The 25533-nt window shown below is 49.7% G+C and overlaps 2 protein-coding genes across 4 annotated transcripts; one reads left to right on the top strand and one right to left on the bottom strand.

The window, feature by feature from the left end:
* Positions 1 to 507: 507 nt before the first annotated feature.
* podxl2 (podocalyxin-like 2) lies at positions 508 to 25340 on the bottom strand. 3 transcript variants are annotated; one of them, XM_037252563.1, is made up of 12 exons: positions 25269 to 25340; positions 8436 to 8479; positions 8226 to 8361; positions 7043 to 7098; positions 6464 to 6623; positions 6226 to 6396; positions 5962 to 6032; positions 5340 to 5496; positions 4581 to 4642; positions 4323 to 4505; positions 3578 to 3775; positions 508 to 1354 (listed from the first exon to the last, which is right to left on the bottom strand). In XM_037252563.1, exons 1-12 carry the CDS (start codon positions 25333 to 25335, stop codon positions 1298 to 1300), a joined length of 1362 nt encoding a protein of 453 aa, XP_037108458.1. In that variant the 5' UTR covers positions 25336 to 25340; the 3' UTR covers positions 508 to 1297. The 3 variants fall into 3 exon arrangements, with proteins under 3 accessions (XP_037108458.1, XP_037108457.1, XP_037108459.1); XM_037252562.1 differs by lacking the exon at positions 25269 to 25340 and adding an exon at positions 9401 to 9518; XM_037252564.1 differs by lacking the exon at positions 25269 to 25340 and adding an exon at positions 9401 to 9518 and having other exon boundaries at positions 7043 to 7080.
* On the top strand, positions 16356 to 18628 carry snrpb (small nuclear ribonucleoprotein polypeptides B and B1). The gene is made up of 7 exons (XM_037252626.1): positions 16356 to 16401; positions 17168 to 17319; positions 17386 to 17497; positions 17621 to 17773; positions 17840 to 17969; positions 18286 to 18411; positions 18487 to 18628. Exons 1-7 carry the CDS (start codon positions 16399 to 16401, stop codon positions 18525 to 18527), a joined length of 717 nt encoding a protein of 238 aa, XP_037108521.1. The 5' UTR covers positions 16356 to 16398; the 3' UTR covers positions 18528 to 18628.
* Positions 25341 to 25533: the final 193 nt, after the last annotated feature.

Raw genomic sequence — 25533 nt, 5'->3', positions numbered from 1 at the left:
CTTTGGCCTATTCCCTACGAGCATTCGATCTGTTCTCATTTGAGATGCCACTCGACGACCGTGCAAAATATATCAACTGCTTATCGGGCTACTTAAGCACTTTCTGGGTATTTGTTTGCATGCCATCTGCTAGGGTGACCAGATTTGGGTTTCTGAAAGAGGACACCTTTTTGTTGGAGGGGGGGGTCATTTGTTTTTTTTAGGGGGGAGGGGTCATTTGTATCATATTATGACACAAATGACATGGTGTCTGTCTCGCAATTCAGTCAAATTCCTTGTTTGGCATGCACAAACTTGGCCAATAAAGCTGATTCTGATTTTGAATAACACAAAACAACATATATACAATAACAAAGACCCACCCTACTTTGTAGCAATGTGACTAGATTTGGGGAGAAGGGTGTGACTTGTTTGCGAACGATACAGAAAAACCTGAAATTGTGTGAAATGGAACGGAGTGGCAATTCTATTGATAATGTACTGTACATGTATTATGTTTGAGGCAGTACAACAAAAAGTACTGTACATGTATTATGTTTGAGGCAGTCCAACAGAATCCCGGACGATTTTGAAATTCCCCCCGGACATTTTTTTAGGGCTCAACAGTAGGACATGTCTGGGAAAAAGAGGACGTCTAGTCACCCTACATCTGCTCACATATTTAGCATAGCTCAACCTCAATCTTAGTTGGCTCTGTTAGTATTGCTTCAAATGCAAATGCCCATTGTGGAGACAGTTTTTGTCAACTGGTAGCAGACCCATTATTTATTTTATTTATTTACGTACTTATGTACTATTTTTATTAGCATTATTGTTGTTGGCGGGCAAGTGATGGCATGTTGTCATGCGTGTTTTTACACACTAAAGCAGCACTATTATGTGCCTCACGATGGGTTGCACAGTAAACAGTCACCTGACTACAGCTAGCATAGCACACGCTAATGCAAAAACAACCATGCAGGCTCAACTGGGTGCAAAGTAAACAGCCTCAATGACAATAGAACCTCTGAGCTTTTCACTTGTCTTTCACGTGCATAAAACTTGAAAGAGAAGAACATGTTAGAACCATCCAATCAAATATAGAGAGCATATTTTGGATGATATTTTTGTTTTGCAAATTTTCATCATTTCCAAACATTGCACTAAATTGCTTCAGTATTTTTCAGAAGAATGCCGATCGCACTGGCTGTGGCTAACAGATAGCGTGGCTAAAAAGCCCTGGCGATATCATGTGGATAGGTGATTCTCTTTGGCGACCTCCCTCAAGGCACAGACATTCCATCTTCTTTCTCCTCAATCAAAGGTGTGTGTCCTCTTCTTCTTCCTCCTCAGCTGCTGCTTGATTGACAAACACCTAGAGGACCAATGAAATGGCGCTTATTGTCGAGCAGAATAAAAAGGACATGACAAGTTAGGTCCTACTCTTTGGAGAAGTATCTTTTCTAAGAGCAAGAACCTTTTTGGGGACTAAAACATGCCCTGGACTAAAACCTTGTCTTGGGATTCACTACAATCTTATCTCAGTACAAGTACCTTTAGAACATACTCTCTGGACGATAACCTTTCCGGACTAGAACACTTTCTTGGAATTACCATCTTGTCCCAAGACGTGCGTCTTTCCTCCGGGCTAAAAATGATCTTAGCCTTCTCACTGAACTAAAACTTTCTCCCTGGACTTAAACATTTCTCGGTACTGCAACATTCTCTAGGGAGCACAATGCTTTTCTTAGGGTTAAAACCTTTCACTATGCGTCAAACCACAGCTCAGAGTCCTCATCCTTTTTGGAGTTCTTGGAGGGGTGTGCTGGAGAGTGCTCCCTCTCGGGACTTCATCGTTCTGGTGGGGGACTTCAATGCTCACGTGGGCAATGACAAAACAGTCAACTGATCACCACCTGGAGGTGCGTTCGCTCCAATGGTGGGAAATGATGCCGGGCCGACCTGGCAGACCCAAACATATTGTGAGGTTTGATGTCTGGCAGGATCCCCTTTTGCCCACGTCCCAGGGAGGCAGGACACACTGAGTCTGAGTGTTTCGTGCCTTCATTGTTGAGACGGACGATTGGAACTGTGGTCGTAAGGTGGTCGTTGCCTGTCTTGGTGGCGACCCCCAAACCCGCTGGTAGCGAGTAAGGGATGCCGTTAAGCTGGAGAAAGAGTCCTAGCAGGCCTTTTTGGCCTTTGGTCACAGCTGATAGTTACCGGATGGTCAAGCGTAACATGGCTTTGGCAGTTGCTGAAACAAAAACTCAGGCGTGGGAGGCGTTTGGTGAGGCCATGGAAAATGACTTCCCGGCGTATTCGAGGAGATTCTGGTCCACCCTCCGGACAGGGAAACAGTGCAACACGTGTATAGTGGAGATGGGGCGTTGCTGACCTCGACTCAGGATGTCATGAATCAGTGGGGAGAATACTTCAAAGACCTCCTCAATTCCACCAATACCCCTTCCATTGAGGAACCAGAGCCTGGAGACTCCGAGGTGGACTCACCTATCTCTGGGGTTGAAGTCACCGAGGTAATTAAAAATCTCCTTGTTGGCAAGGCCCCCGGCGGTGGATGAGATATGCCCGGAATTCCTGAAGGCTCTGGATGCTGTGGGGCTGTCCTGTTTGACATGCCTCTACTACTTCACATGGAGATCGGGGAGAGTGCCTCTGGATAGGCAGACCGGGGTGATGGTTCCCCTTTTTACGAAGGTAAGGGATAGTCTATTCAGGCGTGCTGGAGAGGAGGGTCCATCAGGAGGTCGAATCTCAGATTCAGGAGAAGTAATGTGGTTTTTGTCCTGGCTGTGGAACAGTGGACCAGCTCTACACCCTCACCAGAGTGCGTGGGGGTTTGCCCAATCAGTCTACATGTGCTTTGTGGACTTGGAGTAGGCGTTCGACCGTGTCCCTTGGGGAGTTCTGTGGGGGTTGCTTCGTAGCAGGGTAGCGAACCCACTGAGCTGTGGGACGTGACCGAAAGAACCAAGTGGCTGAAATGAGTTTCTTCTGCAGGGCGTCTGGGCTCTCCCTTAGAGAATCTCGGTCATCCGCGAGGGACTCCGAGTCGAGCTGCTGCTCCTCCGCGTTGAGAGGAGCCAGACGAGGTGGCTTGGCTATCACATCAGGATGCCCCCTAGAAGCCTCTCTGGTGAGGTGGTCCAGGCATGTCCCACCAGCAGGAGACCCCAGGGACCACCCAGGACACGCTGGCGAGAATAAGTCTCGGCTTGTCTGGGAAAGCCTTGGGATCTCCGGGATGGGCTGGACGAAGTGGTTGGGGAGAGGGAAGTTTGGGCTTCCCTTCACAAGCTGTTGCCCCGTGACCCGACTCTGGATAAGCGGGGAAAAATGGATGGATGGATGGATGGATGGATGGATGGATGGATGGATGGATGGATGGATGGATGGATGGATGGTACCGTCTCTTGAATGTAGAACCTTCACTCTGGGCTTTTTGGAAAATGAACATTCTCTATTTAAAGGCTTTCTCGGGACTGCGACACCCTTCTCTCTGTACTAAACTGGTGCTTCGTCCTGAGCTGAATAGAAAGCACCTGACAGGTTACCTCCATCAAGGTTTTCATCCCACCTGCCAGCGAGGGTTGTCATCCCCGCGGATACCTTCGCCTCCCCCCACAATTCCATTGGTACTAATCCCCTTGTTCGTCATCCGTTCTTCTTCTTGGTGGTCTTCAGGCCGGTTGTCAGGCTGGTTGTCGCCTGCCACGTCCAGGGTGGGGTTGTCATGGCAACCGTTCTCCACAAAGCGAAGCTCCTCCGTGTGGAACTAAGCAACACCAACAAATAGGTATCAGAAAATGGGGGCCTATTATTCGTATTAGAACTTACAGTGCTTCTTCTCAGCGGTACTTTGAACATCCATCCATCCATTTTCTGAACCGCTTAGTCCCCACGGGGGTCGCGGGTCTGCTGGAGCCTATCCCAGCCGTCATCGGGCAGTAGGCGGGGGACACCCTGAACCGGTTGCCAGCCAATCGCAGGGCACACAGAGACAACCAACCATTTGCACTCGCACTCACACCTAGGGACAATTTGGAGTCTTCAATCGGCCTATCAAGCATGTTTTTGGGACGTGGAAGGAAACCGGAGTGCCCGGAGAAAACCCACGCGGGCCCGGGGAGAACATGCAAACTCCACACAGGGAGGGCCGGAGGTGGAATCGAACCCGCACCATCCTAACTTTGAACTTTGAACATGCCCCGGGTAAATGAAAAATTAACCGTTTGATACTACTTCAACCATTGTCATTTTTTTGAAGATCCCCCCCCAGCTACGGCTCCCCCCAACTTTGAGACCGTGCATGGCGGTCTTACGGTGGTCTTGGTGGTCGGGGGCCGCCTCTGCCAGCAGATGTAAATGAAGCCTGACGTGATGATGGCCAGGCAGATGGAGCCGATGACCACCAGGACCACAAACAGTTTGCTGTAGTCGCTGCGCTGGGATGGACTGCTGCGGGGCGAGCACGTAGAGGGCAGGCCATAGTCCTGGATGCCTACCTGAGGGGGTGGGGGGATTGTGGGTTAGTACAAAGACACCACAAGCTCAGAAGAATGTTCTACGAAAAAAGTTACTTTGTTTAAACTGGGACGCATTTCTCCCAGCAGGTTCAGCAGGTCCTTAGTGGACATCACACCTGGAAGATACACACATGCACGCACACGCACTAGCAATCCAATTGGAAAAATGTCACACAGCAAATTACAGGACTCTTGATCATGTAAATGCTTGACGGCCACACTTTTCCCACCCCTGGCTTGAAACATAAAGCATGCGGACAGTAATTCGCATCATATTTAAGCCATTTTGCATTATCATCCATTGAGCAGATAACAATTTGGCAATGTGGGTCCATGTCCACACAATTTGGTGTTAGTTGCTTCCAGGGAAGATTTTTCTAATTATGCTGGTAGGATAAATTTGTCTTTGATGTGTCCTTGTAAATGGCCACCATGGCCCTAAAATGCCAATTTTGAGCAAAAATGTTGAATTACTTTTTAATTTTGGGGTACCTGTGAATTTGGAGAGCCAGCACTTGCGTGAATTGAAAAAAATCATGGGGTAATTAAGATACAGTCCTAACTTGACAAATGGTGCAAGGACAGCCACAGTTGTCGGTGAGAGACAACACGTCTCCACTTCAGAATGAGAACACAAGCTAGGAGCTGCTGTAGGTCACGACTCACCCCAAGAAGCTCACATGCAGACTAAGTGGCTCACCCAACTCCGGTGGTTGACGTCACTGGCCACACCACGCCCCTTCGACACGCACATACTGCAGTGCGTACAGCATAAAAACAGTTGATTTTGCGTTTTCTTGTGTGTGCGTGTACCATGCTCAGAGGCCACGTGCATCAGCATTTGTCGTCGTTGGTGTGTGGGCTTGCTTAGGTAAATGACCCACGACCCTTCTGGGCTCTTCATGCGCCGTGCAAACTGGCGCTCCATTATCTTCAGCAGGCGCACACCGCCATCACTGCGGAACTCCTCCTGCACACAAACACCATGCTGTAAAAAGTTGAGTGGACCTTGTGTGTGTGTGTGTGTGTGTGTGTGTGTGTGTGTGTGTGTGTGTGTGTGTGTGTGTGTGTGTGTGTGTGTGTGTGTGTGTGTGTGTGTGTGTGTGTGCGTGTGTGCGTGTGTGCGTGTGTGCGTGTGTGCGTGTGTGCGTGTGTGCGTGTGTGCGTGTGTGCGTGTGTGCGTGTGTGCGTGTGTGCGTGTGTGCGTGTGTGTGTGTGTGCGGGGGTGTGTGTGCGTGCACTTTTTCGTTGCAGAGAAAAAGTATATGAAAGGTTTGTGCATGTGAGTCCGTGAATTGTTTGTGTCTCTCTAAGCGCTTTTTGTGTGTTTTGTTGAATTTGCATTTAGTGAGTACGTAATTAGAATGTGCGCGCACAAGAATGCGGGTGCACTGATTTAGCCAGTTAGCATCACGATGTTGCAATTAGCACTTACGCAGTTGAGATTGTGTGTCATGTTCAGGAGGATGTAGCCATGCCCACTTGGCTGCGTCCAGTCCACGCACAACACCTGACGGACAAAAGATGAGAAAACAAGACAAGGAGGCATACGGCAGACTTGCTGAGACTTTTCAGTCAGCCTCTTGAGAATCGGACAGTGTCTACTCCTAATTGACACATCCACCAAATTTCACTCAAAGTGGCAACATTTTTAAGTCAGTGTTGTCGACTTGAATTCATTTTATACATTTAAAAAAACGTACATGTTCCTCCTGAGGGAGCGTGATCATCCAGTCCCAGCTGGTCGCAGCTAAGCCCCCATTGGGCAAAACATTTGAGGTGGGCGTGGACCTAGTTTCCTTTCCTTCCTCCTCCTGCTGCATGCTGGTGGCCGTGTCACCGTGTGCCACAGTGGCACTGTGGGTCAAATCTGCAGGAAGGACTCCAAAGTCAAGGAAAGGTGATTGACTGACAGCCAAAACAGTCTGTTGCTTGACCTTTGACTCCCAGTAGTCCAAAGTCGGTGCCCGTCTCGGGGGCCGCTGTCGTCGCAGCAATGTTAGAAGACGCTGTCGTCGTTGTGGAGACCAACACGGAGGAGCGAATGACGCCAAAACCGCTGGAGTGACCACCTTCATTGAGCTCCTCCTCCAAAACCTCAAGCAACACAAGTCAACATTGAAATAACAAAACAACAATATAGTATCACGGTTCAAACAACAAACAAAACACGAACAAGACCGGTACTATGGCATTCGTCTTCTTTGTATAACATTTAGGTTTCTTTTTTCAACCAATGTCTGAACAAAAGAAACAGAAAACTAAACAACACAGGGCCAACAAACGGCAAATAACGCAACAAAAATATCCAACAGCAACACAAATATTGACCTATTCTTAGTTTATTAGTTTGTCCGTTTGTTCGTTCATTCGTTGCAAATGTTTATTTTGAATCCTTTATCTCAGTTCATTTTAATTATGTAGTTTGGTTTAGTAAAATTCAGTCAATTTGTAATTTTTTGTTATTTAGTGTGTTATTTTGATTTTAGTAGGTCAGTTAGTCAATGACTGATCACCTGATGAGGCCCCGTCTGCTGGGGGAGGTCTGGGGGTGCTGAGGGAGGAGTGTACCCTGTCAACATGTCACCATGTTTGGGTTGTTCTTCCAAATATTACATCGCCAGACACTTCATTAGGTACACCTCAGCACATCACATCGCAGCCAACTTGCGCCTCTAACTACAAAAAACACTGTCAGAAATCACAAGTGTACATGCATAGTCATGAATCGAATGTGTGCATGTAAGTCATACATGTACATCTAACTCTGCAAATCTTATGCGTACATGTACAATCAAACTATGTGTTACCAAATGGTCATAAATCATACATGTTACTGGGCGGTTATAAATCATACATGTGCAATATTAATCATGTGTACTCGATTGTGGTCATAAATTATATTCAAATGTAAAGTCACAAATCATATGTGTACATGTCGCAAATCATGTCATACATCATAAATTGTCATATTATTGTCATGCCATGCCAGAGCACGCTCGGCCGGCAAATTCCCTCAGCCATACCCCTTCATCACCGTAATGTCTGTCAATTGCTCCCTCTCGTTGTCTCATGTATTTGAACCCTGCCCGTGTGTTCCTCCTTGTCGGTGTCTACTGTTGTGTCCCGTCCCTGTCCGCGCCCAGTGTTTGCTGGCCGTGAGTCTCTATCCCGTCTGTGTCTTTGGTTCCCCACCTACCTCCCTTCCAACTCCCTTTACCTTCAATAAATCCTGGTTCAAGCTGCATTTGGTCACCCTGGCTCAAATCATTCCTGACAAATATTCATTCTGTAACTACATGCATGGTGAAAAAGTATGCACATACTTGCATTGTTGTGAATTATGTCATAAATCACAAGTGTTCAAGAATGTTCATGTGAGGTCATAACACATGTACCTCAACATAAATCTAATGACTGGAGAGGCAACCTGTTTGTTGTGCGTCTATACGTAAACCTGCCATTGATTGCCTGGTGCATCATTTGTGTATATGTGTTCCCCCACTCCTACATTAACTGATGACCAGTCCATTTTTATGGAGTATGTGACCTGGCATTTGTTGGTGACCAATTCCGGATGGATCTCTGCTCTCGCACAAGGTCATTTGAGATAAAACAGCCTCCAACCCTAATGAGGGCAAGTGGAACCGGTGACCATTCTGTCAGTGTACCCAATGAAGTGACCACACCTGCACCGACCAATCATAGCATCTAAGTCCAGCGTGGCGTGCGTCCTCTTCGCCACGAGATGCTTCTCGAGCCATCTGAATGAACCCGAGGCCTCCTCCAGTGAAGAGTCGGAGTACCCGCCAAGTGGCCCCCTCTTTTGTTCCTCCTGAGGAAAATCGAGAGGATGCTAAGACAAACAAGATAATCGTATCGAGTGGTTGTCAGCGTTCCTCTTCTCACCAGGTTCCAGGACTTGGACACAAAGGACTCGGAGAGCTGCAATGCTATAGGGGTAGGTTAGGGTTTAGGGGGTTTGAGGGGAGAAGAGAAAAAAACATCACTGTTAGACCGAGGCTCCATTCCGCCAATTATTTGCAGACTAATAATTTTCACTCTCAAGTGCGCACGCACGCACACACACACACACACACACACACACACACACACACACACACACACACACACACACACACACATACACACACACACACACACACACACACACACACACACACACACACACAGAAAACCCGAAAGCCCTAACAGTATGGTGGTAATAGTTGAATGGTGGTAATTTTTCCGTCTGTGTGGAAGGATATGAAAGTAATTGTCAGTGACATTGCATTTGTTGCACCAGCTGCTTGGGCAAGATACCATGTTTCTGTGTGAAAGGACACAAAGTTGCGCAAAGATCCTTAGGAGGATTCTGTGTGAAAGGCAATAAAGACAAATTCTCGTTCTCCTATGAGAGTATGACTAAACCCTGTCGTTTCATTCACTGTGGCTGTGTGGAGTCACAGGTCTTGTGTCTTTACTGTGCTGTGTGAAAGGGAAAGAAGAAAAACATGTTTTTTGGAGCCCACACCAGACATGGATGTCATCTCATGATCTGATGCTGTGTCACTTGCAGCAATATGCCGCCTTTACTACTTTCTGTGTGTAAGGCAAATGAGGATATTTTTTTCACCCTTTATATTACGATCAGACCAGAGGCGTCACCGTTGGTAGAATGCCGTGTTGTAGTATAAAAGTACAATAAGATGTAAACATATCCCACCTTTACTGCATTCTGTGCGAAAGTACATACGATCACGGCAATTATACGTGTTCAAGCCTCACGGAAAAAACATCATCGTCATCGTCGTTACATTATCATGCAAAGAAGTCATCAGAGCTAACGTGCATGTGTGCGCGTGTAGACTGACCAATCAGCGTGACGAAAGTGAAGAGGAGAAGGCTCGCCATGTCCGCTATATTGCACCTCATCATGATCTTCATCATTTTCTTGTGTGAACGCGCCACAGCCCGCTTCAGCTGCGCGTGCGCAGTGTGGACACACACACAGGAGAGAACGTTGACATGTAATTTACAATTAAAGCCACTAGAGTACGCCGTTGCTCGCCTAGTTTTTCAACAAAGTTGCTGTTTTATTCATTTATGCATTAGAACGTTTTCATTCATTTAGTCGGGTTTGAAAAATATTTTTTTAACCAACGCGCATCAAAAAAGATTATATTTGCTAAGTGAGAGAACCAATAATAATAATAATAATAATAATGTAGCGTTTCAATGAATCAGGCACGTCGTGTTTGGTAACTGGCTCTTTATTCCACACAACAAAGAAGAGTACAAAGTCAAGTCCCCCTCCCACCCGCGCTCCCCCACCCCCCCTTGCTGCCTTCACGGCCTCCCTAGGCAATCGGACAACCGAACAGTAATTACACCCACTAGTCCCCCTATCTCAAAAACCTCGTCCCGAGGTGTCACAAACAAAATTAGCCAAGTGACCCGGTGGCCTTCTCCGTCGCCGAGGGCGGTCTGGGGTCGACTGCCCCGGAACAGCCTGTGTGGAACCAGGCGATGAGTCTACAGGAACAACGGCCTGTTCGGGGGAGAGAGGAGGAACAGTGGTCCGACTTGGGGATGTGGGAGTTGTGCCGCGCCGGGCTCGAGACCGGGATCCTGTGTGCCACTGCGGACGAGCATCACCTCTATATGAGGCCAGGCGGTCCCTATGAAGAGCCACCCGCCTGCCCCTAGGGGGCAGCTGTAGCCTGTATACCACCTCCCCAAGTCTTTCCAGCACCTCACACGGCCCCACCCAGTGGCTGTCTAATTTAGGGCACCTGCCTTTTTTCCTCCTTGGACTGTACACCCACACCAGCTCTCCAGCCACAAAGTCTCTTCTTTTGGCCCGCATGTCGTAGTTCCTTTTCTGTCTAAGGCCGGCCTTCTGCAGTTGATCTCGAGCAAAAGTGTGGGCTGACTCCAACCGGTCCTGGAGCCTCCTGGCATATTCCGGTCCTGGCGGCACGGCCGGCGTATCTGGAGGTCTGCCAAATGCCATTTCTACCGGCGTCCGCAGTTCACGACCCAGCATGAGCAGGGCTGGAGTGCACAAGGTAGAATCCTGCACAGCAGACCTGCAAGCCCACAAGACTAGAGGGAGGTGCTTGTCCCAATCTCGTTGGTGCTCCGCTGTGAGGATCGCAAGTTGTTTTGCGAAGGTCCTATTAAAGCGTTCAACGAGTCCATCACTTTGAGGGTGAAGAGGTGTAGTTTTTCCATGCCCATTCTCTCACACATTGTTGCGAACACAGGTGACTCAAAGTTCCTGCCCTGGTTGCTGTGAATGACCTCGGCTGCCCCAAACCTCGCGAACATGCCTTCCACCAGAGCATCTGCAACAGTCTCAGCCTCTTGATCGGCAATGGCATATGCTTCCGGCCATTTCGTGAAGTAGTCCATGGCAGCTAGGACAAAACAATTACCTTTGTCGGTGCGAGGGAATGGGCCCATTATGTCCACAGCAACTCTTTCCATTGGTGCGCCGACTGTCAGTTGTTGTAGACGCGCACGAGACTGTTCCGGGGGTCCCTTGTACGCTGTGCAGAGGTCACAGCGGTGGCAAAAGTCCTCAACATCTCTCCTGAGCTGACCCCAATAAAAACTTTGCCGGAGTCGGCGGAGGGTTTTTGAGACGCCAAAGTGCCCTGCTCCGGGAGGCCCATGACAGGCTTTCAACACAGCCTCTCTCAGAGCCTTGGGGACAACCACCTGCCACCTCTCTTTCCCAGTAGCGGGTTCTTTCCAAGCTCTCTGGAGTACTCCATCCCTCACCCCGAGCATCTCCATCTTGGCGTATAGTCCCTTCGTGGCAGGCGAGTGTCCAGCGACCTCTTCCCACTTTGGTGTTTGGCCCCGTTCCACCCACTGCATAATGGGTTGCAGATCCACATCCTGTTGCTGCTGTTTCCTCCATTCGGATGCATCCACAACTTGCATCTCTCTGCAAACGTGTTCGCCGAGATCATGCGTAGGATCCTGCTCCTCACCGCGCAGCTCTTTCTCTCTGCCTTCTATTCGCTCACAGAAGCGGCAGCCAGCAAGTGCACAAGGGCGTCGAGACATAGCGTCCGCGTTGGTATGGCGAGGCCCAGCCCTGTGCTCCACTCGGAAGGTATATGGTGCCAGTTCTTCAAGCCAGCGTGCAATCTGTCCTTCGGGTTCCTTAAAAGACATGAGCCACTGGAGTGCAGCATGGTCAACGTGAAGGGCAAACCCGCCTGATAATATCGAAAGTGGCTGATAGCCCTCACGATAGCCAGCAGTTCCCTACGTGTGACGCAATAGCGTCGCTCCGCCTTGTTGAACGTTTTGCTGAAGTACGCCACAACTTTTTCTCCCTTCACCCCCACCTGACTCAAGACTGCCCCCCATCCCAACATTGCTGGCATCTGTGTCCAGGATCGGGGGGAACAAGGATGGGAGACTCTGTCAATGCTCCTTTCAAGGAGCTGAAGGCCTGTGCGCACTCCACCGTCCACTCGAACTTAGTGTCCTTGCGCTGCAGGTGGAAAAGAGGAACAGCTATGCACGAAAAGCCCCGTACAAACCGCCGGTAATAGGACGCTAATCGAAGAAAGCTCTTCAGCTCACGCAAGTTGTTGGGAGCAGGCCAGTCTCGCACGGCCTGCACCTTCTCCTCCAAAGTCCTAATGCCTTCCCCTCCCACCTTGTGCCCCAAGAACTCCAATTCTCTCCTCATGAAGCAACACTTGTCAGGATGCAACTTCAGGCCAGCAGTGGAAATTCTTTGTAGTACCTGGCGCAGGGCCCCCAAAGCCGCCTTGAAAGAGTTCCTATGGACAAGAATGTTGTCCAGATAGACCAAACATTCCTGTCGGGGAATGCCAGCCAGCACCTTTTCTATAAGCCGATCAAAAGTAGCGGGTGCGTTGCACAGACCAAAACAGAGGACTCGGAATTGCCACAAACCTGTCCCGGTACAGAAAGCTGTTTTTGGCCGTGCCTCGGGGGCGAGAGGCACCTGCCAATATCCGCTGCGCAGGTCCAGCGAGGAGAACCAGGATGACCCAGATACCAGGTCCAGGGTCTCATCAATGCGGGGCAGAGGGTAGGAGTCGTCACACTGTTCAGGGGTCGATAATCCACGCAGAACCTCTTCTTCACTGACTTTTTCTTGTTAACCATGATGACCCCTGAGGCCCATGGGCTATCAGATGGCTCGATGATGCCAGCCTTCAGCATCTCATCGATTGCCTTGTCAGCGTCCTCCTGATGTGCCAGCGGAAGGCGGCGGGGTCGTGTTTTGATGGGTCGCGCATCCCCAGTGTCAATGTTGTGCTGCACGAGGTGTGTCAGGCCCACCTCCTCTTCATTCAGTGCAAAAATGTCCTTGAATTCCCACAGTAGAAGCCACAGCTTCTCCTGTTGCTCCACTTTCAAGCCATCACAGCTGCGCTTCCACATCTCCCTCACCGCTGACTCCCTGCCTGCATCATCTGCTGCGGAGCCTCGGGCCAGGCAACCGAGGCGGCCAAGAGGATCCTGTGTGGCTGCGGAAGAAACTAGGAGCAGTGAGGAGGGGTCAGGCTCATGCTCTGTCACTGCTACTCTTGACATCGGCAGGTGTGTGATTGGGAACCGCGTGGGGTGTACCATTTCAACAGTGGGGCCTCCTGGAAAAGTCAATGTGTTCCTCCTCAAGTCCAACACGCAACGGGCTGCTCGCAGCAAGTCCAATCCAATGATGCAGGGGTCCCGCACCGCTGCCACCCACACCCGAGAGTTCATGCACATTCCCCCCACATGTAAAGTCACCACCCCTTTTCCCAGCATTGGGGTGAGTTCGCCAGTCACTGTTCGCAGCTTGACACCAGTAGGTTCCAACTGTGCTCCTGCTGGGAACACATCGGTTCTCAATATCGTTGCAGTGGAGCCGGTGTCAACAAGGACCGTGCAAAGAGCATGTATGTGTTTGGTACTCCAGCTGCACTGCAGCTCAGAGGAAAAAGCTCCAAGGGGTCATCAACACAGCACAGAAGATCGTTGGCTGCCCTCTCCCCACACTGGAAAACCTACACAGAAAAAAAACACAAAACATTCTGAAGGACACTTCCCACCCTGGCCACTCCCTTTTCGAACTGTTGCCATCAGGCAGACGCTACAGATCAATTAGGTCAAGGACTAGCAGATTCGCCAACAGTTTTTACCCTACAGCGGTAGTCACATTAAATGCCGCTAAAAAGGGATGATTATGTCTGTGTATGTTCTTCTGTGGGTTTTTAGCTTGTATTTTTTATCTTTTTATTCTATTTATTCTATTTATTTTTTATTTTATGCACTGATCGGTTGGCACTTTTTAAATTTCGTTGTACATGTGTGACAATGACAATAAAGATCTATTCTATTCTATTCTATTCTATTCTTGTCACGTACTGGCGCCACCTGTGACAGGACCACGCCCTCCCCTATCAGTGGAATCGCCGCCACCTGCCACAGGCTCATGGACAGCGCTATATCAACGCAGCCAGCGCAGACCCGAGTGTCAGTCTGTCCCGTGATGTTGCTTCGCTCTCCTGTCCCTGAGAAACTGACTCACTTGAAGATTCGAAGATCCCGCAGAATAGCTTGTTTCCCCCAGCCAGATCGTCGCTTCAGCGCCAGCTGTTCCCTTCTTACCCCCGCCCGCAATAAAGTCTCTGTCGCTACGCACTTGGCTGTACTGTCCGATCCTTAATAATTCTATTCTATTCTATTCTATTCTATTCTATTCTATTCTACCTGCCAGGGTGATGGGGATATGGCAAAAATCACCCGCATGTGTCCAGCCCACCACCCTTGCGAGCTCTGCACTGTCGTCTGCTTCTGGGGGAAGTGGAGCCTCGCTTCCCCGTCTGTGCAGTTGGACTCCACCACCAGCCTTTTTGGGGCACTGAACGCTAATGTGGCCAGATTGGCCACACACCCAGCACATTTGAGGGCCCCGTTGGGAGCGGGTACTACTACAGTGTGCTTGAGCGGATACGTTCGGTCAACTCATCCACCCACGCGGGTTTCTCTGGGCTCAGATTCACCTGTGCAGCAGAACGCACCACATGGCTGCCCTCGACAGGGTCACCCCGCGCAGTGTCCCCTATGACCTCTCTTTCCACAGACAGTTCTAGCACTCCCTGGAGAGTGTGTGGGTGTGCCAGCTGGGTTTGGATCCTCAGTTCTCTTGGTGTAATGGCGCGGATGAACTGGTCCCTGGCCAGATCACTCTGCACATCAGCCGGCATATGGGCGTATGCACGCCTCGACAATTTCTCAATGTCATTAGCCAGTACACCGAGTGGTTCACCAGCTTGTCTTTGCCTGTTCGACAACTCCGAGCGCAGGACACTGGGCTGGCTGCACTGCCCAAAACGCCGTCGCAGAGCACCAACCAATGCCCTATAGTCGTCCCTCTCGGCTGGGCTAAGCAGTGACAAGCAGGACATGGTCTCCTTCGTGAGACACATGGCCAACTGCAGTGCTTTATTCTTCTCCGACCATCCAGAAGCCCGTGCCAAGAGTTCGAATTGCGCATGGAAAGCCTCCCAGTCCGCCTTACTGGAGTATCTCGGTGTCTTGATATCATGACGGTCACCATGGAGGCTGCCACCGTCCTTCGTCCTTGCGTGCCTCTCATTGTTTAACGAGCCAAGCCCGCCATCGGACGCCATCGGACGCCAGCTTCCTGGCGGTCTTCCTCAAGAGCTCCACGTGCCCCGACACTTTGGGGTCCAACTCACGGCCCCACGCGCCATCGTAACTGCCGTCCACCACCTCCTCCTTCACCCGTGGCTGAGCACCGCCACAGTCCTTACGCGATGCCATACCGTCGCTATAGATAAATCCCGAATCACTTTAGGAAGTGATTCGTTCACTCTCGTTCACTGAAAGGATTCGTTCCTTTGAACAAATCGTTCACTCACGAGCCAACACGAGCATGCATGCAGCGGATTTGGTCGTCCTCTCACGCCTTTTTTTGATTTACCATCTATGTTCTGCCCTCCAAGCACCTTTATCTCCTCACACACATGGTCGCGCACGGCTTCCTCTCCTTTTTTGATCGGTGAGACAACGCAAAGGTGCGCTAATGAGTGCGTCCATCTGTTCCTCGAGATTCCTCAACGGGACGTCCTCGTCTTCAATCAGAGATGAGGGCGAGCGAGGGACACCCGCTAAAAACAGCCTGGCCCGGTGAGAGTGATTCACTCAGTGAGTGATTCACTCAGTGAGTGATTCACTCAGTGAGTGATTCACTCAGTGAGTGAGTCGTTCACTCAGTGAGTGAGCCGTTCACTCAGTAAGTGAGTCGTTCACTCATAGATTCGTTCGTTGGTGAACGGGAAATGCAATTCACGACTCGTTCGTGAACGGGAAGTTACGTCATTTTCTTCTTCGTTTTGTTTTACGGCGAGGTGGCACCAGCTTCAATGGGCATTACCGACACCTACTGGTTGAAGTTATATGGCGGCTGTGGCTCAGGCAGTAGAGTGGGTCGTTTAGTAACCGGAGGGTTGGCAGTTCGATCCCAGCTCTGTCCAGTCACATGTCGTTGTGTCTTTGGGCAAGACACTTCACACACCTTGCCTCCAGGTCGCCATTGTCAATGAGAAAGTGTTCTCAATTGGCTTACCTGGTAAAACGTTAAATAAAAAATAAATAAACAAATAAAAAAATAAAAAAGAACGAATCACTTTAGGAAGTGATTCGTTCACTCTCGTTCACTGAAAGGATCCGTTCTTTGTGAACGAATCGTTCACTCACTTGCCAACACTAGTCATTTCCGGTGAGTCTCTTTCATAAAGACTTGGGCGGCCAGTCCCAGCGTCTCGAGTTGGAGCGTTTTGCATTTTTGGAAACCGCAAACATGGTGAGTGCGTTCGCACATTCAAGTTAAGCCGACGAAGTCTTCAACGCAACGGCCATTGCCGTTATTTTGCTCACAGTTTGCCACTCAATGGACCGAGGGACGCCGCATAATGGCGACTGGGCGCGGGAAGCCCGAAGGCTCGCTCGGTCCGTCAAACTTGGGCACGTGGGCTTGCGTTCTAAACACATTCACCCGTAGTCTTCACCTCGGGAAGACGATGACGATTTGCGTCCAATTCCGGACTTGTCTCGTGATTTGTGCGCGCTAACATGTCTAGCATGGCGGCTAGTCGGCATGACTTTTCATCGTCAGAGTTTCAGCCGCTCATTTGAATCTCCAGTTTGTCATCATTCATAAAAGCAGCGTTGGTTTTATTTGTCATGATAGACTTTCTGATAATTTTCTGACAGACTGAACCAAGAAGTCTGTCGTCATCATCATCATCGAATGTACGTTTTCTATGCTGGCAATTTCAAATAAGGTCCTGTTGGTTAAAAGGGATGTAAATATATCATCCAATTAATTGAATTCTACGTGCCAACTAATGAAAGCGTCCATAGATTGAGGTGCAATGATCAATTGATCGATAGCTGGACTTTTTTATTGGACTTAATTTTATTTATTAATTTTGATGCACATCAAATTGTGATTTTTATTTTCTTCTCTGATTGAAAGAATTTTGTGTTTCTGGCTATTGACTAAATGGGAAACTCAAAAGTTTATTGCGTGCGTGCGAGTGATGCGGTTGTTTTTTTGTTTTGTTCAGACGGTGGGCAAGAGCAGCAAGATGCTGCAGCACATCGACTTCCGCATGAGGTGCATCCTGCAGGACGGCCGCATCTTCATCGGCACCTTCAAGGCCTTCGACAAGCACATGAACCTCATCCTATGCGACTGTGACGAATTCCGCAAGATCAAGTAAGCGCCGCCCCGCCTCTGAACGTGCGTGATAAGCTACGCACAAACATGCGTGTGCCTGCGCAGGCCCAAGAACTCTAAGCAGCCCGAGAGGGAGGAGAAGCGTGTCCTAGGCTTGGTCCTACTGAGAGGGGAGAACCTGGTCTCCATGACTGTGGAGGGCCCGCCGCCCAAAGACGTAAGGAAGTGCTGCCCGCCTGCCCACCGCACTTGACCCAGACGCCACACGTTCGCACTTCATTCTCAGCATTCGCACCTTCGACTTTGTTTCCATTGACTGTCCTTTGCCTTTACCCCGCAGACGGGCATCGCCCGCGTCCCTCTGGCAGGCGTGGCCGGCGGCCCCGGTGTGGGACGGGCGGCGGGCCGCGGCGTCCCGGCTGGTGCACCGATGCCCCAGGCCCCCGCCGGGCTGGCGGGACCAGTCAGAGGAGTTGGTGGTCCTTCGCAGCAGGTAAGGCACCTGCGACGGCGTCCGCTGGAACTCGCTCGCTGATCGAGTTGGGGGTTTGTCTCGCAGGTGATGACGCCACAGGGCCGAGGGACAGTTGCCGCCGCTGCCGTAGGCGCTAGCATTGCAGGGGCGCCCACGCAGTATCCGCCCGGACGAGGTGCCCCGCCTCCGATGGGGCGCGGGGCCCCGCCTCCCGGTAAGTGTGGCTTTCGTTTGGTGTCTTTGCTTGGTTTTGAAGAGGGACCCCTGCACCCCCACCAAAGAATTGTAATACTTTGCTAATTAAATCATAAAACATTGAAGGCTGCTCAGTCAAGTCGGCGATGTGCAGTCAACAAAGCCCAGCTCGACAGTAGTTGGGGTTTCTGGATTTTGTTTTTAAGCAGATTTAGTGTAAATGGACAACATGAACATTCAGAACAGGGTGCATGGTGTTATGAGCATTTGAGTTGATGTGTCCCCATATGGGACCCTGATACGGTAGTTAAGATGTGCTTGGTTCTTGTGCGCAGGTATGATGGGTCCTCCACCTGGCATGCGGCCCCCGATGGGTCCTCCCATGGGCATGCCCCCGGGCAGAGGGGCTCCCATGGGCATGCCTCCCCCGGGCATGAGGCCGCCTCCCCCCGGCATGAGAGGTACGCGCCTCTGCGGCGGTGGCAGAATCCCAAAGCGGAATCCTTCATTTGCCGTCTGTTTTGTTTTTGTGGCAGGACCACCCCCTCCCGGCCTGAGACCGCCCCCACGTCCTTAAAAGATGCATGCTGTACAATGTTCCTGTTTTCTTGCTGGTTTTGACTCTTAAGGTTTTTTTTTTTGGTTTTTTTTTAATAAAGGTGAACGTTCTCTCCATGATTGTTGCTCTGCTTACCACTTGAATTGAAACAGCCAAGAAATTTTATGGAATGAAGTGATCACACTGCAATTTAAAGTCCAGTGTCATCATGAAACAAATATAATAACCCGTAATCTGCATAAAATGCTAACCTTAAATACAATCAAATGTGTGGAATTACCAAAAGTTATTACTGGCTGAATCAAATTATAAATGAAAAATCTGGTACGATTAAAATAATTGAATGCATAAAACCAAACTTGAATGACTGTGAAGAGCAGGAAATGCAAGAATGAATACGACACAAAAGTACCAGAAACAGCTATATTTATCTCCCACAATACCACTGTGCTATATGTCCATGAAATATCAATTATCTGGATACCTGAATTTTAGTGAGGTTGATACAAATATTCCGTTTAGTATATATACCATGGATTGTTTATTTAACAAAATACACACAAACAATACAGACAATATGAAACAAAATCCTGTGAAGTCCCATGAGTTGCATAGATTTTTACAGGCAGTACCAAACATGAATGGCGGGGAACACTTTCAAATGATACATGCATACTGCATTAAACCACAACAAACTATATAGTAGGCAAACTAAAGAAAGGAAAGTAACAAGACAATGAAAGAAACTGTCCATCAACTCAAATGGGAAAGTTTGGTCATCGCCCAATCACACCCCCTAAAAAAAAGCCAGTCACGCGCGTGTGGTCGGGCGGTCATGTGACCCGGAAGCAGGAGCAGAAGCAACAGAAGAAGGTAAGACGTTGTGATGTGCATTCCAGTTCTTTTAGGTGAACTGAATCCTTAGAATCAGTTCACTCAAAAGATTCGTTCAAACGAATCGTTCACTGAATCACACACACACAATGATACGGCTTTTTTTTTTTTTTTAAATAACATCCGGTGGAAATAATCCATACACATCAAACAATACAACTACCCCCCACCTACACCCCCCCGCCCAAATTATTATATATGATAATAATTGGCTCGGGTAATTAACACATTTCTTTCTATAATACAACACTTACACACTGATTCGTTGGCAACAGTCTCTCACCCGGTCGTGAACGGGAAGTTGCGTCACTGACTCGTTCGTGAACGGGAAATTACGTCACTGACTCGTAAAGTCCCTCCTCCATCTAACGCTCGCTGGCGCTGCTGATTGGTCGTTCGCGAAGATTCACGAGTGAGTGACAGACAGCATTGCCGCTATGCCATTGCCAACCTACACACTTTATGCCGACATTGATATTTTAATTTTGTATTTGTTGGCTTGTAGTTGATGGTGTTATTATACCGAATGTGTTTGTGTTTGAATAAAAGGTTGGAAAAAAAAAACGTTATGCCGACATTTGTTATTTTGGGGGACACCAACTGATTTAACAACGTAAAAGATTAAGATTAAAGATTAAAGTCCCAATGATCGTCACACACACACCTGGGTGTGGTGAAATTTGTCCTCTGCATTTAACCCATCCCCGTGTGATTTTAATCCATCCCCTGGGGGAGAGGGGAGCAATGAGCAGCAGCGGTGCCGCGCTCGGGAATCAGTTGGTGATCTAACCCCCCAATTCCAACCCTTAATGCTGAGTGCCAAGCAGGGAGGCAATGGGTCCCATTTTTATAGTCTTTGGTATGACCCGGCCGGGGTTTGAACCCACAACCTTCCAGTCTCAGGGCGGACACTCTACCACTAGGCGACTGAGCTGGTAAAACACACACATATTGTCATATAAAGCAGTTAACCAAATGTCGTATTTTTCTGTTTTGATTGGCGAATATAAAAACAAGGAATAAAACACCAGACAAATTATAACATAAATGTTTATTAAAATAATAATAATAATAATAATAATAATAATAAAAGTACATCTCAAACCAGCAATCTAATGTGAAACTGCAGTCGATATATTGAATAACAACATTTAGGCATATATATGCATACACGTTATTTACTATAAGTAAATCGTAAATCTACATTCTGGTTTACATAGTTCACGCCAGGAGACGCAACATATTCACTGACTCATCCGTTGATGCACAGGAAGGCAGTTCACTCATTGACTCGTTAGTGAATGGGAAAGCCAGGATTATTTCCCTCACTGATCCGTTCTCGCGGTGAACTTGAAATGCGAATCACTCAGTGAGTGATTCACTCACTGGCGTTCCCAGGCCAGCTGAGAGACATAGTCTCTCCAGCGCGTCCTGGGTCGTCCCTGGGGTCTCCTACCGGTGGGACATGCCCGGAACACCTCCCCAGGGAGGCGTCCAGGAGGCATCCTGATGAGGTGCCCGAGCCACCTCATCTGGCTCCTCTCAACGTGGAGGAGTAGCGACTCTACTCCGAGTCTCTCCCGGATGACCGAACTTCTCACCCTATCTCTAAGGGAGAGCCCGGACATCCTGCGGAGAAAACTCATTTCGGCCGCTTGTATCCGGGATCTCGTTCTTTCGGTCACGACCCATAGCTCGTGACCATAGGTGAGGGTAGGAGCCTAAATCGACCGGTAAATTGAGAGCTTTGCCTTTTGGCTCAGCTCTCTCTTCACCACGACGGACCGGTACAGAGTCCGCATTACTGCCGACGCTGCACCGATCCGCCTGTCGATCTCACGCTCCATCCTCCCCTCACTCGTGAACAAGACCCCAAGATACTTAAACTCCTCCACTTGGGGCAGGATCTCATCCCCGATCCGGAGAGGGCATTCCACCCTTTTCCGATCGAGGACCATGGACTCGGATTTGGAGGTGCTGACCCTCATCCCGACCGCTTCACACTCGGCTGCGAACCGCTCCAGTGAGAGCTGGAGATCACGGCCTGAAGAAGCCAACAGCACCACGTCGTCTGCAAAAAGCAGAGACGCAATGCTGAGGTCCCCAAACCGTACACCCTCAACGCCTCGGCTGCGCCTAGAAATTCTGTCCATAAAAATTATGAACAGAATCGGTGACAAAGGGCAGCCTTGGCGGAGTCCAACCCTCACTGGGAACGAATCCGACTTACTGCCGGAAATGCGGACCAAACTCTGGCATCGGTGATACAGGGACCGAACCGCCCTTATCAGTTGGCTCGGTACCCCGTACTCCCGAAGCACCCCCCACAGAACCTCCCGAGGGACACGGTCGAACGCCTTCTCCAAGTCCACAAAACACACGTGGACTGGTTGGGCGAACTCCCATGCACCCTCGAGGATCCTGCTGAGGGTGAAGAGCTGGTCCACTGTTCCACGGCCAGGACGAAAGCCACACTGTTCCTCCTGAATCCGAGGTTCGACCTCCCGACGGACCCTCCTCTCCAGCACCCCTGAATAGACCTTACCAGGGAGGCTGAGGAGTGTAATTCCCCTGTAATTGGAACACACCCTCCGGTCCCCCTTCTTAAAGAGGGGAACCACCACCCCAGTCTGCCAATCCAGAGGCACTGTCCCCGATGTCCACGCGATGTTGTAGAGACGTGTCAGCCATGACAGCCCCACAACATCCAGAGCCCTTAAGAAATCCGGGCGGATCTCATCCACCCCCGGGGCCTTGCCACCGAGGAGTTTTTTAACTACCCCAGTGACTTCGACCCCAGAGATTGGAGAGTCCGCCTCAGAGTCCCCAGGCCCTGCTTCCACAATGGAAGGCGTGTAGGTGGAATTGAGGAGGTCTTCGAAGTATTCTCCCCACCGACACACGACGTCCCGAGTCGAGGTCAGCAGCACGCCATCGCCACTGTAAACAGTGTTGACGTTGCACTGCTTCCCACTCCTGAGACGCCGGATGGTGGACCAGAATTTCCTCGAAGCCGTCCGGAAGTCATTCTCCATGGCCTCGCCAAACTCCTCCCACGCCCGGGTTTTTGCCTCAGCAACCGCCGAAGCCGCGTTCCGCTTGGCCATCCGGTACCTGTCAGCTGCCTCCGGAGTCCCGCAGGCCAAAACGGCCCGATAGGACTCCTTCTTCAGCTTGACGGCATCCCTTACCGCCGGTGTCCACCAGCGGGTTCGGGGATTGCCGCCACGACAGGCACCAATGACCTTACGGCCACAGCTCCGGTCGGCCGCCTCAACAATGGAGGCGTGGAACAAGGTCCACTCGGACTCAATGTCCCCCGCCTCCCCCGGGACGTGGGAAAAGCTCTGCCGGAGGTGGGAGTTGAAGCTCTTCCTGACAGGGGATTCCGCCAGACGTTCCCAGCAGACCCTCACAGAGCGTTTGGGTCTGCCAGGTCGGACCGGCATCTTCCCCCACCATCGGAGCCAACCCACCACCAGGTGGTGATCAGTTGACAGCTCCGCCCCTCTCTTCGCCCGAGTGTCCAAAACATGCGGCCGCAAATCCGATGACACGACTACAAAGTCGATCATCGAACTGCGGCCTAGGGTGTCCTGGTGCCAAGTGCACACATGGACACCCTTATGTTTGAACATGGTGTTCATTATAGAAAATCCGTGTCGAGCACAGAAGTCCAATAATAGAACACCACTCGGGTTCAGACCGGGGGGGCCGTTCCTCCCAATTACGCCCTTCCAGGTCTCACTGTCATTGCCCACGTGAGCATTGAAATCACCCAGTAGAACGATGGAGTCCCCAGAAGGAGCGCTCTCCAGCACTTCCTCCAGGGACTCCAAGAAGGGTGGGTACTCTGAGCTGCCGTTTGGTGCATAGACACAAACAACAGTCAGGACCCGTCCCCCCACCCGAAGGCGGAGGGAGGCTACCCTCTCGTTCACCGGGGTGAACCCCAATGTGCAGGCGCCCAGCCGGGGGGCAATAAGTATACCCACACCTGCTTGACGCCTCTCACCGTGGGCAACTCCAGAGTGGAAGAGAGTCCAGCCCCTCTCGAGAGGGCTTGTACCGGAACCCAAACTGTGCGTGGAGGCAAATCCGACTATATCTAGTCGGAACTTTTCTGCCTCGCACACCAGCTCGGGCTCCTTCCCAGCCAGAGAGGTGACATTCCATGTCCCAAGAGCCAGCTTCTGCAGCCGGGGATCAGACCGCCAAGGTCCCTGCCTTTGGCCGCCGCCCAGCTTGCACTGCACCCGACCCCTTTGGCCCCTCCCACAGGTGGTGAGCCCATGGGAAGGGGGACCCACATTTCCTTTTCGGGCTGTGCCCGGCCGGGCCCCATGGGCGAAGACCCGGCCACCAGACGCTCGCCTTCGAGGCCCGCCTCCAGGCCTGGCTCCAGAGGGGGGCCCCGGTGACCCGCGTCCGGGCGAGGGAAATCTGTGTCTATATATATTATTCATCATAAGGGGCTTTTTGAGCCGTGCTTTTTCTGGCCCCTCACCTAGGACCCGTTTGCCATGGGGGACCCTACCAGGGGCATGAAGCCCCAGACAACATGGCTCCTAGGATCATAGGGGCACGCAAACCCCTCCACCACGATAAGGTGACGACTCACGGAGGTAGATAAACAGATAAACAAATAAAAAAATTAAAAAGAACGAATCACTTTAGGAAGTGATTCGTTCACTGAAAAGATCCGTTCCTTTTGAACGAATCGTTCACTCACTTGCCAACACTATGCAAAGTAATGCTGCCCGAGAAATGTGTGCTGACCCTCAGAAAAGAAAAGTTGACAAGGAGCGCCGTGTTTTCAACAAGACATGGACTGCCAAGTATTTCTTTACAGAAATGAAAGGTAAAGCCGTGTGCCTGATTTGTGGTACACGGGTCGCTGTGTTTAAAGAATATAATTTGAGTCGCCACTACACGACCAAGCATGAGAAAAAATACATCTGTCTGATAAACAGCGCGCATCATAGGCTGATGCATTGCTGGCAAAACTGCAAGCCCAACAAGGACTTTTTTATCAAACTTCACACCCAGAGATGCAGCGGGTTTGTCATTTGAGGAAAAGTTAAAGAAGCTAAGAATAAATTGTACTGATTAATGATTGTTTTTTTATTTGACCTATACACCACAATTCCACATAGCTTAATATAAATATAAACAGAATAATTGTATTCTTCTAATTACCATTGCCAGCTATTTAAAATAAATAATTTAGTGCATTTTACAATGGAAGAAAATTGAGCAGGTTTAAGTTATCGTAGGTGTGGCCCTCTGACACAACTCAGGTTTTTCATGTGGCCCCTTGTAAAAATTAATTGCCCACCCCTGGTTTAGCCTGTTGTTGCTCGTTCATGTCTGTTCTTGGGATGGATTTTGTCGAATAAATTGCCCCCCAAAATGCGACTTATACTCCGGAGCGACTTATATGTTTTTTTTTTCACTTTTTTGGGCATTTTATGGCTGATGCGACTTGTACTCCGGAGCCACTTTTAGTCCGAAAATTACGGTATATAACAACATATTTAAAGTAACAGCTGCAAGAGTCGGTTAAAACTTGTTGCAATTTTTGTTTGAAAACTGTAAATGATGTGATGACAGTGAATTTAAGGGTATTTTGCATAATATTCCAATCATAAGCTGCAGAGAAATGGAAGGAGTTTCGACCAAAAACTGTACGTACTTTGGGTATGGTGAATTTAATAAGATTACTGGACCTTAGATTGAGGGAACAATGATGACGGTGCAGGAGTTTGTAAATAAGGTGAAACCAATGGTGAAGTCCTTGGGTGTGGAGTGATGTCCAATCAATTAATTTATACAAATCACAGTGGTGAGTGGAGAAGTGCGCACCTGTGGCGAAGCAGATAGCGGAGTGGTGAAGAGGGTCCAGCTTATTGAGAGTGGAGTGAGATGCCATCCTATAGATCAGGGGTCACTAACCTTTCTTAAACCGAGAGCTACTTCCTGGGTACTGATTAAGGCAAAGGGCTACCAGTTTGACACACACTTCTGAAATAGCCTATTTGCTCAATTTGGCTTTCACTATGTGTTATTATTGTCATTTCCAGTTCACATGTAAGTGTGATTTTAACAAGAATAGCAAAAATACAGTCAA

This window comes from Syngnathus acus, chromosome 5 (genome assembly GCF_901709675.1).
Source record: "Syngnathus acus chromosome 5, fSynAcu1.2, whole genome shotgun sequence".
NCBI classification, from domain to species: domain Eukaryota; kingdom Metazoa; phylum Chordata; class Actinopteri; order Syngnathiformes; family Syngnathidae; genus Syngnathus; species Syngnathus acus.
Note: the sequence above shows the minus strand (reverse complement) of the source record. Positions and strands in the feature narration are given on the sequence as shown.